Source organism: Phocoena sinus, chromosome 15 (genome assembly GCF_008692025.1).
Source record: "Phocoena sinus isolate mPhoSin1 chromosome 15, mPhoSin1.pri, whole genome shotgun sequence".
Taxonomy (NCBI): domain Eukaryota; kingdom Metazoa; phylum Chordata; class Mammalia; order Artiodactyla; family Phocoenidae; genus Phocoena; species Phocoena sinus.
In genome coordinates, this window is record NC_045777.1 from 64,609,522 (window position 1) to 64,624,054 (window position 14,533).

At 46.3% G+C, this 14,533-nt stretch overlaps 1 protein-coding gene across 2 annotated transcripts in view; it reads right to left on the bottom strand.

The window, feature by feature from the left end:
* SYT17 (synaptotagmin 17) overlaps positions 1 to 14,533 on the bottom strand; it is an 86,295-nt gene continuing 71,762 nt past the window's right edge. For both annotated transcript variants that reach the window (XM_032603798.1, XM_032603797.1), the window contains exon 8: positions 1 to 1,362. In XM_032603798.1, coding sequence (XP_032459689.1) covers positions 1,166 to 1,362 — 197 coding nt within the window. In that variant the 3' untranslated portion in view covers positions 1 to 1,165. The remainder of the gene's footprint in view (positions 1,363 to 14,533) is intronic.

Below are 14,533 nucleotides of genomic sequence, written 5' to 3' on the forward strand. Positions count from 1 at the left end.
AAATAGAATCTTTAATGTCGATAAATAGCTCCCCATTATACCAGACAATACGCTGTGGGAAAAGATACAGAAGCATCCAACAGAGAGAGAGATCTATTCTAACTACGCTAATTTCTTAGCACAAGAGAAATGACTTTGGTTCACACACAAACACGGAGCGATCCTCAGGGTGTGACGAGGAGGGGTATCGTCTTGGATGGGGGGTGCAGCAGCCGTGGTGGCCATTTTATTCCCTGTAACTGTCCTCTGCCGGTCTTCTGTGAGTCGCAGTCGCCACGATTCGGTCAAAAAACGTTACTTCTGCTCTATCGTATTTTATTTACTTGACTTACACACACGCTACTGTTACTGAAGGTGGGGTCTTCACAGACAGGGGGGCGCTGGGTGAAACTTCACTGATGCGCGAGGCAGAGAGAAGGGAGTGCTCGGGACTGAGGTCCCGGCCCAGCACCCTGCTCACTAAGGGGACACACAGGCACACACACGTGCTCACCTGAGGGCACACACACCAGAACATCCACGTACGTACCCACAGGGAGTCCCCAGAAGAAAAGCTAACACAAGGACGAGTTCAATTAAGCCAGGAGGGCCTTCTTACCCTGGAATAATTTTTGTTGCCGTTTGGTTTCTCCAAATAGTCTAATCTATTTATCACATCCACTAAAGAGAAGACAGAGTACTTAACACTTCTGGGGAAAGGTACCAGGTTTGAAGAACCCCTAGGAACAGCAGCCCATTCAGAAGTCACCCAGTGGGTGTGCATTTTGGGCCTATGGGGGTCAGGCCTCCCAACACTGGCCAAACTCTTAGAAAATTTTGTCTCAGTGGAGGTTGGCACCTCTGGGGAGGCCCTTTCTCTGGCCTGAGGTTGAAAGTGCATTTTGGGGCAGGGGGATCCACAAGGGCAAGCACTTGCCCATAAGTCTCAGAGCAGAGCCCACTCGGCTCTTGACCTATGGATGGGACTTCTGGAAGGTTCTCAGGCCTCGCTCCTTGAGGGAGGCCAGTTTGTGATCAATAGCTTCCTTTCAGTTCTGAGAGGAGCTGTGTGTGTGGCGGTGAGTGTGTGTGCGGATGTGGATGTAATAGTATACATATATGGCATATTTTTTGTCCTAAGTTTTCTTCCTTTTTTCACAAATGAAAGCTGCCTTCCCCGCAGCCCTCAGGTCACCTCCAGCGAGGCAGGCGACACACGGTCACACTCGGCCCGGGACCGCAGGCTGTGCCACTGCTCCACGGCCGTGCGGTGGGCGCTGAGCATCCGCTGCCAGTGGTTGGATTCTGAGGGGCCCGAGGAGTACTGGCCGATGACGATCCTCCCGATGAAGTCGTTGCTGCTCTTCATGTTGTGGCCGAACACTAGCCAGAGGGGCGAGAGGAGGAGGGGGCAGGACAGGAGGCAGGAGCGAGACAGGGGCGTTAGTCTCCAGACTCCTCAACTGTAGATGCGAGGACCTTGTTTTCAGGACACTGTTACTTTTAACCATGAGAATTCCCTGATTCCCTCATCATCCTCCCACGAGTCCCTTGGCTGCAAATTTAAGCTTCTGACTCGTAGACTCACCACACTGTCCTCAGGGCACTACAGCCGGACGGTCCTGGTGGAACTGCCAGCCACCACTGGAGTCCAGCTGAGCACTTAAACCAGGCTTCTCAAGCCCAGCACTGTTGACACTGGGGCCTGGATGATTCTTTGTGGGGCATCCTGTGCACTGTAGGATGTCCACCAGCACCTCGGGCCTCTACCCACCAGGTCCCAGTAGCACCCACCGCCCCCAGCTGTCACAACCCCCGAGTCTCCAAACATGGCCTGGTATCCCCAGGGGGTCAATTCATCCCAGATAAGAACCACTGGGCCATGGGGCCAGACATCCTAGGTGAATCCTGGCTCTGTCATTCAACAGCTCTGAGACCCTGAGACAAGCAAAGGAGCACCTCTGGCACTCAGTTTCCTCCTTGGTTACACAGGAATCTTAACAGTACTTTGAGAGCTTTCAGTGGGATAATGCACACTGTGCCTGGCACTCAGTAAGTGCTCAATAAACACTACACTGCTCTTTCGATCCTCAATTTCTACCTCTTGACCTTTTACAAACAGGACTTAGGCAACAGAGGCAAGTTTCCTGAGAGAAAGGGCTCCAGCAATTTCTCCTCCCCTTGTCGCACTGCATGACTCTTTGGAAGGCTGTTAATTCCCATGCAAGCTTAATTTGTGTCTTTCAAGCCTAATGAGATAGTTAGCTTGATTTATCTTTCCAGCCGAGTTCTGCCTAATTCCTTATCTGCATGTGGGTAGTCCAGGCATGCCATCTCACTAACGGGGAAGCAGGCTGTGTCTGTGTTACAAATGAAAGACTACAGAATGGGGACCATCACAAATTCACCCAGCGTGAGCAGAGCACAGGCAGGCTGGATCCCAGGAGGGATGCCCATTATCAAACAAACCAGCTAAAAGATGCAGCCCAAAACAGAGCTTGAATGCTAACAAATCTCTGTTTCTCCCTGTGGGGCTCACATCAAGAATTCCAAACGTAAAAATATGGGGAAAAAAAGAAAAGTTGGAAAACAAAAACAAAAATCCCATCCATTGTCTTTAAACCCAAAAAAGACCTAGAGTGAACCAGGCTAAGTGAAACGCTGTGCCATCTCCATCAAGTGTGTCCCGTACCTGTCAGCTCCATGAACAAAAATTGGACCATGTATATTTTTTGTACATTTGGTAAAGTGTTCACTATGCATAGGTAGACCTTATTTATATGAAAATCCCTTACGGAAGAGAAAAATTAGGAAAAGAATCTTTGCTTAATAAAGGAAATTGCTGAGAAGCTCTCTGATGCATCTTTAAAAAAAAATCCTTTTTGAATAGGTAACATTCAGGACTCTTGAACTACACCTAGTGGGCAATGTAAGGTTTAATTTTCACCAAATGAAAACAAGTTACCAGAAGTCCCCTTCCCCGTGGGCCTCAAATCTAAAGTAAGACATTAGGAGACCATTTCAGGCCCCATTTGGTTTTCTTTCCTGGGGGCAAAATGTTCTGTCTTCCTCTGCCTCTCCAAAGCTCAAGAATGAAAATGCACAAACATCCTAGTCAATAGGTGTAGGTTTTGCTTCCTTGGCAAGTGGTTCTAAGAAAGGAAATCTCAAAGGTTCTCAGGCACTGTTGGTGAAAGAGGAAGCACGTTCAACTTTTGGGGGAGGTTCGCAGTATCTGCTCAAAATAAGAACGTCATTACTCCAGATCCAGCAATTCTACTTCTAGGGATCTGTCCCATAGAATTATCTGCACAAATGGACAAAGATAAACACCCAAGAATTATCCACTGTAGCAGGGGCTGGCAAATTAGAGCCCTCAAGCTAAATCTGGTCTGTACCGGTTTTTTGTAAATAAAGTTTTACTGGAACCCAGTCAAACCCATTTATTTACATAATGCCCGCAGCTGCTTTTGTGCTACAGCAGCAGAATTGAGTAGCTGCAGCAGAGACTGTGTGGCCTGCAATGCTGAAAATATTTGCTAGCTGGCCCTTTACAAAGAAGTTCACCAACCCCTGCTCTAGAACATCATTTGTGAGAATGAAAAATGGAAATAGCAAAAACACTTCATGATGAAGTGTGGCTGAGGCTTGTTGGTACCCTGCCTGCCCCCTCAGCCCACCCCAGAGGCTACCCATAGCTTCTGTTGCTGGCATCCTACCATGAGCGCCCGGTGCTCTCTGCCTGGGACGTGCCAGTGTATGCTGACAATGTGACTTTCGGTAGGGGCCTTGGACCACTCAATAGAAACTTGACCTCTGAAAAGGCTGGGGACTAGGGTCAATCCAAATCCTAGACACCAAGCCTTCAGTGCTCTTCCCTGGTTGGTGATCCTCCGAGCATGCTGCCACACATCGTTACTGGGAGAATTAAGTGCTGTCCATACACAACTGGAAACTCACGGCTGGTCTCTCCTGGACTCTGCCTTCTGCTGATTTGGGTCTGTATCCTTTCACTTCAATAAACCATAACCAGGAGTATAACAGCTTTTCTGAGTTCTGTGAGCCCTTCTAGAGAATCACTGAACCTGACGGTGGTCCTGGAGCCCTCCCGAGATGCAGTTACCCATGCATCAATCGTCTTTGACTGGGGGCTTCCCTGGTGGCACAGTGATTAAGAATCTGCCTGCCAATGCAGGGGACATGGGTTCAAGCCCTGGTCTGGGAAGATCCCACGTGCCGTGGAGTGACTAAGCCCGTGCGCCACAACTACTGAGCCTGCGCTCTAGAGCCCGCGAGCCACAACTACTGAGCCTGTGTGCCACAACTCCTGAAGCCCGCGTGCCTAGAGCCTGTGCTCCGCAACGAGAAGTCACAACAATGAGACGCCCACACACCACGATGAAGAGTAGCCCCCGCTCGCCACAGCTAGAGAAAGCCCGTGCACATCAACAAAGACCCAACACAGCCAAAAATAAATAAATAAGTAAATAAATCAATTAATTAATTAAATAAGTTAAGAAAAAAATCGTCCTTGATTGGCCTGCCTCCCTTCCTGGTCTCACTTCCCCAGCCTCTTGTTGGTGTTTCCTGGGGTCACCTTCCTAGTAGCCTGTTTGCACCCATGTCCTTGTCTTAGGATCAGATTTGGGAGCACCCAAACTAAGACTGGAGAGGACTAATTATGAGTTTTCTTTTTTTGCGGTACGCGGGCCTCTCACTGTTGTGGCCTCTCCCGTTGCGGAGCACAGGCTCCAGACGTGCAGGCTCAGCGGCCATGGCTCACGGGCCCAGCCGCTCCGCGGCGTGTGGGATCCTCCCGGACCGGGGCACGAACCCGTGTCCCCTGCATCGGCAGGCGGTCTCTCAACCACTGCGCCACCAGGGAAGCCCAAGAGGACTAATTAAATAATTTCTGATGTGACAACACCATGGAAACCAGAACCATGGTAAAAAATGAGACAGACCTATATATACAAGATGGAAACATCTCCAAGACATATTGCTAGGAGACAAAATCAAGTTGCAAAACAGTATATGTAAACACAATCTCTTTTTGCTTAAGAAAATGTTAACATATAGAATAGAAAATAGTATCTGGAAGAATATTCACAAAATTGTTAAGAGTAGCTCTCTCTGGAGAGAGGAAACAGAGAACTTGACACTTTTTCTAATTATTATATAAGTATGTACAGTTTGAACTTCTTACTAGAATATATTATTTTGGAAAGAAAACAAAGGAAAAAATAAGTTCATATTAGAGAATTAACATCGAAATTACCAGAAGGGCAGAAGGATGAATGGAAATCTGATAGCCTACATTCCTTATCCCAAGGTGCAAAGTAACTTGGCTTGGTAAATCACTCAGCACTTGAAAGGTGGTCGCTCCTCAGTGATTCAGCCCTTCTGATGGGAAGCAGTTGCTGCTATGGCCGTCTGACCTAATTGGCAGGCTTTGGGACTTGCAAATCACTTGGTAAAGTTATGGCAATCTTAACAGTCTTTTAAAAAACATACATTTAAAATGCAAATTATAACAAGCGGAATAAAACTAATGACTTCTATCATAAAATTTGCCTGGGAGAGTATCAAGATTTGCCATCATTGTAAATGCTAGGGAGTGTGAGAATAGGGAATTAAGACTGGATATTTATTGAATCCAGAAAGGGGCTCAGAGACAGGAGACCAGATACCCCTGACCACTCCACTTTGTAGATAGGGAAGCCAAGTCACTAAGCAAGCTGGTGAGACACTTGCAGCAAAAAACCTGTAAAGGAAGCAAATTCCTCATAACTAGATCCCTACATTTCTCCTCTTTAGAAACAATAACATCCAGGAATTTTGTTGTGAGGCACCCCAAATATCCGCACTGGCTGTTATGGGGGACTCGTCTTACTGCAGTCAACAGTATATACCTGCAAAATGTATAGGCTCTAATTTACCCTCATCATCTGGAGGGAACTTCAAAACAACCTTTACAAACCAGAGAGTGACAAAAAGGCATAGATGTCAGCAAGGACCTACTGTATAGCACAGGGAACTGTGCTCAATATCTTGTAATAACCCATAATGGAAAAGAATCTGAAAAAGAATGTGTGTGTGTGTGTGTGTGTGTGTGTGTGTGTGTGTATAACTGAATCACTTGGCTGTACACTTGAAACTAATACATTGTAAATTAACTATACTTCAATTTTTAAAGAAAGGCATAGATGTCACAAAGTCCATGCACCACAAAACCTGTGAAGAGGGCACCTCGCATTTCCTCTTAGATCCTATTTACTCTTCATGGCTTTAGACATAATTCAAATAAACTTGGTCATGTGGTTTCCCCATCTGGAGTAATTAAAATTAATCTGGTAGATTGTGACTACCAGACAGATACCAGAACTTAAAAAAGTACAACAGAACCAGGGTTATTTGGTGAAGGGGCAAACAACCCTTTTCTCCTTCATAGAGCCTGGGGAAATTCACTGTGTGATCATTTATTTTTATAATTAAGATTCTGAATCAGTGAGAAAGCTCAACGTCCTGGTTAATGGGTCAAAGGAAGTACAAACAGTTTTCTATCAAACAGTTAAAACTTTAAAGCTTTTTTTTTAAAAAAAATCAATTTATTTATTTATTTTTGGCTGCGTTGGGTCTTCGTTGCTGCCCGCTGGCTTTCTCTAGTTGTGGCGAGCGGGGGCTACTCTTCGTTGCGGTGCGCGGGCTTCTTATTGTGGTGGCTTCTCCTGTTGCGGAGCACAGGCTCTAGGTACACAGGCTTCAGTAGTTGTGGCACACGGGCTCTAGAGCGCAGGCTCAGTAGTTGTGGCGCACGGACTTAGTTGCTCTGCAGCATGTGGGATCTTCCTGGACCAGGGCTCAAATCTGCGTCCCCTGCATTGGCAGGTGGATTCTTAGCCACTGTGTCATCAGGGAAGTCCCTAAAGCCTTTTTTAAAGTTTAAGGGGAACGCGTTTGGCGAGTAGAAAATTTACTCACACAAAATCCCTTTAGTGCCCCTCCCCCAGTGATCAGAGTACAGCACCAGGCATGCCAGGAACGTGCTCTGTGCCCTGTCACACTGTCCTCTCTCTAACCTCGACAAACCTCATGCACCCTGACGGCTACAGTCTCCAAGGATCACCCTCTGTGTGGGCCAGTGAATCACTGAAGTCCAGCTCTATCCTCAGACGGGGCGTGGACACACCTGGCATATTCTACTTTCTGAAATTTATCTCTAAAGAATCACCAACATATTGAAACCATGTACAAGCCCCTGCCTCCTTGTCATGTTGTAGCAAAAACAGAAATGAGGTTTTTTTCTTTTCTGACAAACAAGGAAAATAAAGGAACAATGGGTAGGCTAGGGAAACAACATAAAACTGGCCTGAAAGAGTTAAGCAATCCTAGTTTTACTTTAACTGTTACTTGTCCTTCACAAAGCTAACTCCTTAAACACTCTCTGACTCATGTGAATTACATCCTGCACCTAGTCTTTACATCCCCTACACTCCCTTGTAACAATTTACCCCTTGTAGCATTCTTCATTTCAGAAAGGTCACCAGCCATAACCCACAGATGAACAGACCTAATTACTGGGTTGCCTGACGCCAGCTGTGACTGTTTTAACTTTTTGCAAAAAAAAAAAAGAATACAAGGCTGTCACTGCTTTGATCCTTATCATCTATCCCAGATCTCAGACTATAAGACCTCTCCTGGGACTCCACTGGTGGTACAGTGGTTAAGACTCCATGCTCCCAATGCAGGGGGCCCAGGGTTCGATCCTTGGTCAGGGAACTAGATCCCACATGCATGCCACAACTGAGAGTTCCCATGCCACAACTAAGGAGCCTGCCTGCTGCAACTAATACCCAGAGCAACCAAATAAATAAAATGTCGAAGAGAAATGCACACTTCGATATACATCCCAAGGAGGGGAAAGAAAAAAGACCTCTCCTAATTCCCTGAAGAGGGGGGCACAGTTCTTGAGGCGCTAGCCTGCTGTGTTCCCTTTTTGTCCGGCAAAGAATAAAGCTCTTTCTCCTCCAAAACTCTGTCTCCATATCTTATTTCAGCATCCGTGTAAAAAGAGCCCATATTTTGACATCAATACCTGTCTGCTTCTGTGGTGATGATTGCCATGGCAATTCAGGTTAGGGAACCACAACTGGCAAAACAAAAGCATGATGAGAGGCACCGATGGGCTCAAGGCTTTGAAGGAACATGGAGCGCACCACTGCTTTACGAAGCACCTACTATGTGTATGGCCCAGGGCTAGGCATATCACATGGATTAACTCACTTAATCTTCATATCAACCCACTAGAATGGGGTTTCTCACCCTCAGCAGTGCTGACATTTGGGGCCAGATGGTTCTGTGTTATGGGGGCTGATCTGAGCACTGCAGGATGTCCAGCAGCACCCCTGGCCTCTGCCCACTGGATGCCATTAGCAGTCCTCTCCCCAGCTGTGACAACCCAAAGTATCTCCAGACATTGCCAAACATAATCCACCCCCTCCCCTTCCACCGCTCTAAGGCAGCTGCTGTCACTGGCCCATTTTACAGCTGGGGAGCCGGAGGCCCAGAGGTGCAGGGAGATCCCTGCTCCAGTCAACATCCACGTGCCCTGAGTGAGTCAGGGGCAAGTTGAGGCTTTCACGTGTTGAAATGTGCTGTAAAAATGATTTTGTTCTTTCCCACAAGAGCTAAACTCCTTTGGTTGCTAATTTAGTTTGCCAAGGCAGACGGTTCTGGAAGGGAAGCTGGACGACTTAGAGTGTGGGTGTGATAAACACTGCAAATGAAAAGGAAAGAAAATCTTGATCTTTAGCAGTGGGAGCAGACTCGGCAGCTGCCCAGTTTGCAGGTTTTGCAAGGTGCTGCCCCCACCTGCACAGAGACCCCCGCCTCACGGAACCCCACCTCGTCGCTGTCCCCTGCAGTCCACCTCCGGGTGCTGGATTGAACGTGCTCCCGCATTTCTGAAAAAGCTGCACTAAGCTACCAAAACCCATCCTAGCTGTTTCACAGTCCTCTTGAACTTGTCACTCTGGAGGGATCCCCACACTTCAGCAGGCTATTCGGGAGTGATCTCAGCCCTTGGAGGAGCCCAAAGCAGTCTACACGCCCCTGCTTCCTCCCCTTCCCCCTCCCCACAGGCCACTCCACAAACGCACCCATATTCTCTTTTCAACTTTTGCAAAACTTCCTCAAATTACCGTTGGTCCCCTGCAACCGCAGACATGGAGGCCATTTCATATAAGGGACGTAATCAGCCACGGAGTTTGGGATCCAAGGTGGGTCTGGAACCAACTGCCCGCAAGTACCTCTTGTTTCTTCTCTCTGGAACCTAGAAGCTGTTTCAGGTTTTTCTTTAAAACCAGGTAGATCATATCACTTCCCTGGGCCTCGGTTTCCCCATTTACACAATGAGTGGGTTTATGTAGGATTTAGGGTCCCTTTCAGCTCTGAGATTTCCTCAGTTCCAGTTTCATCCGTGATTTAAGGGCGACGTCGTTCATGCTTTCTCGGCTCACAGCAGCTGCATGGACGGAATTTTTTCTCCATGTTTTTCCTTCTAATAGTCATCGTGACAATTTAGATAGCAGTATTACAATAATTTAAAATCAGATGCCGAATCCTGACATCTTTCTACTAGGCACTGAGCAAAGTACTTTATATACATTTTTGACTTAATCAACACCACCATCCTATTAGGGAAGGTGCTATTTATACACCCATTTTGCAGATGGGGAATTAGAGGCTCAGAGGGCTTAGGAGGTTGAGTGTCCAAGGTCACACAGCCAGCATGGGCATAGAACGAATTGAAATTCAAAGCTCAGCATCATTTCTCCTCCTTCTGTCTCAGAAAGAAGAGACTTCTCACCCATTCCCCCCTTCCACTGACCCTGACACAAGACAAAGACAAGATTAGGAACAGAAATATACACAACAGGTCCTCAAGTCAGCATGTCAAGGAGAATGGCCCTAAAACCCCCTCATGACAGTGCCGTGTTGGAGACCTTTACACCATCTCTCTGGGGTCCAGCAAGGTCAGGTTAACCTCCAACATCTGAATGGATGGCTGCTTCTTCAGGGGCGCAGCAGACAAGGAAGTTGTCTTATGTTTAGGGACATTGATATGAAAAGTATAATAATACCAGCTAACATTTATATAGAGCTTATCATGTGCCAACCCTGTTCCATGGACTTTGGATACACTAAATTATTTAGTTCACACAACTCTATTTACAAAGAGAGTACTATTATCTCCTTGGGCCTAGAGGTCACACACTGGCATCATGGTCTGCCTCCCTGAAGATGGACCTGGAGAAAACCCTAAGCAGGCTTCGGTCATCTGGGTGAAAAATTCTGGGATCCCAGTACTCAGAGGTGATCTGGAAAGGAAGATGTGGGCTCCAGGTAGGCACATCTCCTTGTCTCCCTGGACTCCTTGCCTTTAGACCCCCTCAACCCATTTAAAGTACAAGGCCCAGGAACACCTAAATAGACATTTCTCCAAAGAAGACATACAGATGGCCGAGAGCACATGAAAAGATGCTCAACATCACTAATTATTAGAGAAATGCAAATCAAAACTACAATGAGGTATCACCTCACACCAGTTAGGATGGGCATCATCAGAAAATCTACGAACAAGAAATGCTGGAGAGGGTGTGGAGAAAAGGGAACCCTCTTGCACTGTTGGTGGGAATGTAAATTGATACAGCCACTATGGAGAACAGTATGGAGGTTCCTTAAAAACTAAAAATAGAATTATCATATGACCCAGCAATCCCACTACTGGGCATATACCCAGAGAAAACCATAATTCAAAAAGACACATGCACCCCAATGTCCATTGCAGCACTATTTACAATAGCCAGGACATGGAAGCAACCTAAATGTCCATGGACAGATGAACTCATAAAGAAGATGTGGCACATATATACAATGGGATATTATTCAGCCATAAAAAGGAATGAAATTGGGTCATTTGTAGAGACATGGATGGACGTAGAGACTGTCATACAGAGTGAAATAAGTCAGAAAGAGAAAAACAAATATCGTATATTAATGCATGTGTGTGGAACCTGGAAAAATGGTACAGATGAACTGGTTTGCAGGGCAGAAATAGAGACACAGATGTAGAGAACAAACATATGGACACCAAGCGGGGAAAGGGGGTGGTGGTGGTGGGATGAATTGGGAGATTGGGGCTGACATATATACACTAATATGTATAAAATAGATAACTAATTAAAAAAGAAGACCTCTTTAAGTAATAGAAGACGTGAAGAGATGAAAAATAAATAAATAAAATAAAAAAATTAAAGTACAAGGCCCAGGGTAGAGGCCCCTTTTGCCCAGGTCTGCAGGCAATGATGGCTTAAAGTGTTGGGTTCCTTTAATCCAGCGGTTCTCAGCTGGGGCCAATTCTGCCCCCAAGCTTGGCAATGTCAGGAGACATCTGGATTGTCACACTGCGGATGGGGGGTTACTACCGGCATCTAGCGAGTAGAGGCCAGGGATGTTCCTAACCATCTTACCCTGCACAGGACGGCGCCACGACAAAGAATTATCTGACCCCAAATGTCCACAAGTGCCAAGGTTAAAAATCCTGCCTTACGGGAAAAGCACGCATTTGGGGGTTTCCCTTCATTAACACCCAATCCATTGTCACCAAAGGAAAGTCCCTGTGACCCAAGTGGCTACAAAGATCTGCAGGGAAAAAGAGCTGGGAGGGGAGAGGGAGGGAGAGAAGTCACCTCTCTGAGATAAAGAGGGTTTGGGAGCTCAACAGAGAAGAAATTCCAGAGCAAATTCAGGGCGAGAGGAAACGGGGAGTGGGGGGAGGGACTGCTGAGAATGTCGCTGTGACTTATGCATCAGATCTTCCTTGCCCAAGAGAAAGAACTCAAGATTGCAATCTGTTTTAAAATTCCTTCGGACCACGGCCGGACTACTTCTTGGTGTCTGTGTGGAAACTGAGCCATGTGGAGCCTGCGTTTACAGGGATGACATGTGGGTTGAAGAATCACGTTCAGATCTGTGTGTGGATCACACTGTCTAGGAGGAAGCATTTAAAAGTGTGACTGTAATGTAATGTGCTTGCTTTTACATGAACAACTGAAACTTACACGTCTCAATGAGGATCATCTTTGTAATATTTGTTTAAGAGATGCTGGCATTGCTTTGGGAGAGAACGTTCACTGCAAACTGTCTTCCGAGCTAGTTATACGACACCCACTTGAGCTTTAGAAGATGCCCCTCGTCTTCTAAAATAACTGAGAAAATAAAGGAGAGAGACCACGAACGTGAGAATCACTTGGAAGACTTTTAAAAGTATCAGTGCTGGGGCTTCCCTGGTGGCGCAGTGGTTGAGAGTCCGCCTGCCGATGCAGGGGATGCGGGTTCGTGCCCCGGTCCGGGAAGATCCCACATGCCCGCGGAGCGGCTGGGCCCGTGAGCCATGGCCGCTGAGCCTGCGCGTCTGGAGCCTATGCTCCGCAACGGGAGAGGCCACAACAGTGAGAGGCCCGCGTACCGCAAAAAAAAAAAAAAAAAAAAAAAAAAGTATCAGTGCCGGGGCCTCACCCCAAGAGATTCTGTTGATTGGTTTAGGGGTGGGGGACTGGATGTCCGTGTTTTTCAACAGTTCCCCAGGTGAGTCTCATGTGTGGTCAGGTTAGACACACTGTATTAGAAGCAGATCAAAATATCCACTGGACTGGTGGCTTAGCTGGGGAAAAATCCCACACGTTTGGTGTCAGAAATGTTGTGAGTAGAGAAAAACAGACAGTTTTTTCTTTTCACTGTGTTCCAATAAAACGTTATTTATAAAAACAGGGAGTGGGCCAGATTTAGCCCATGGGCTGTGATCTGCCAATCCCTGATCTATCTAGGGCAGTGATGTTCAAAGTATAGACCCCAGAACACCAGCTTCAGCATCACCTAGAGCCTATTAGAAATGCAAGTTCTCAGGTGCCATCAAGGATCTACTGAATCTACTGGAGATCTACTTGTCCTATATAATTTTTCCTTATTCCCCAACAGAGTCTCTTTCTTAACCTTCAATGTGGGTCAATGCAGCAACTGTCTTGAATCCTAGCTCAAGACGAGGTGTCAAATCCTAGTGATAGGTGGAGGCCCAGCTGGGATCCAGCCAGAGTGACAGTGGTAGAGCTGGGGTTGAACTCAAGTCCTGATGACCTCCTGGGTCCCTACTCTTAACCTCTCTTGGCATTTGCAGCATTCTAAATCATGCTTTGAAAGAAATGCTGCTGATTTGGATGGGCACATTCTAGTATGTTTAAATATCACCCTACTTTTAGAATAGATACATAAATTGTTGTATAGTTACACACTGAAATACTATATTAAAAATGTGATGAAAGGGGACTTCCCTGGCGGTCCAGTGGTGAAGACTTCGCCTTCCAATGCAGGGGGTGTGGGTCTGATCCCTGGTCAAGGAGGTAAGATCCCACATGTCTCGCGGCCAAAAAACCAAAACATAAAAAACAGAAGCAATACTGTAACAAATTCAATAAAGACTTTTAAAAAAACGTGATGAAAAACCACAAGGAGACATAATTATATGAATAAATTTCATAAGGATGATGTTGAGTGAAGGAAGTGATATGATTCCACTTACACAAAGGTCAAAAAGAGACAAGATGAATGTACGATAAGAAAAGTCAGCACAGTGCCCCCTGGGGGAGGGAGCAGTAACTGAAAAGGGCACAAGGAAGTTTCTAGGAACTCTCTTGTTCTTGATCTGAGTGCCAGTCACATGGGTGTGTTCGTTTTATAAAAATTCATGAATTGTATCTTTAAGACTGATGCACTTTTCTATATGTATATTACACTGCAACAAAAAGTCAACTTTAAAAAACAAACGAATGCGACTAATGTCTACAACTGAGCTTGAAATGCATAGGAAAAAAAATGAATCAAGAGATAAATAGAGAGATGGAGAGACGTGTGATAAAGCAAGTGGGAAATGTTCATTGCAGAATCGAAGTGGTGGGAATACGGACGCTGACAGAACCATTCTTTCAAAAGATTTGTAAAGTTTCTCAATAAAATGTTGGGATTAAAAAAAACCCAAACACACAAACAGCTTAATTGTCCTACTTGTATATTTTATAGCTTTCGCTTGCTTCTTTATACCATAGAAATATCAATTTCCAGGTCTGTGCGCCCATTCAGTTCCCAGGCTGGTCACAGGGCTGTTGGATCCTGCAGTAGGTAGGCAACTTGGTGAATCATCAGGGACACAGGAGCGAGCAGGACAAGACTCTCTGGGGAGACGGTGCAGACCTCCCAGTGGGTCCTGCCAGCTTATCCCAATGACCACAATAACCAGACCACACATGGCCAGACACACAGTCCTGCGCCTGAACCGAGGGGTCTCACCCTGATGATCTGTCTACTCACAACACCAAACCAAAGGTTCAAGTTGACTGGGGACCACTGACCACAGAGCAGACCCCTGCCTTCAATGCCTTCCTCCTTCCACATGATCTACACCACAGGTCATTGGAGAAATGCAAATTAAAATCACAACCAG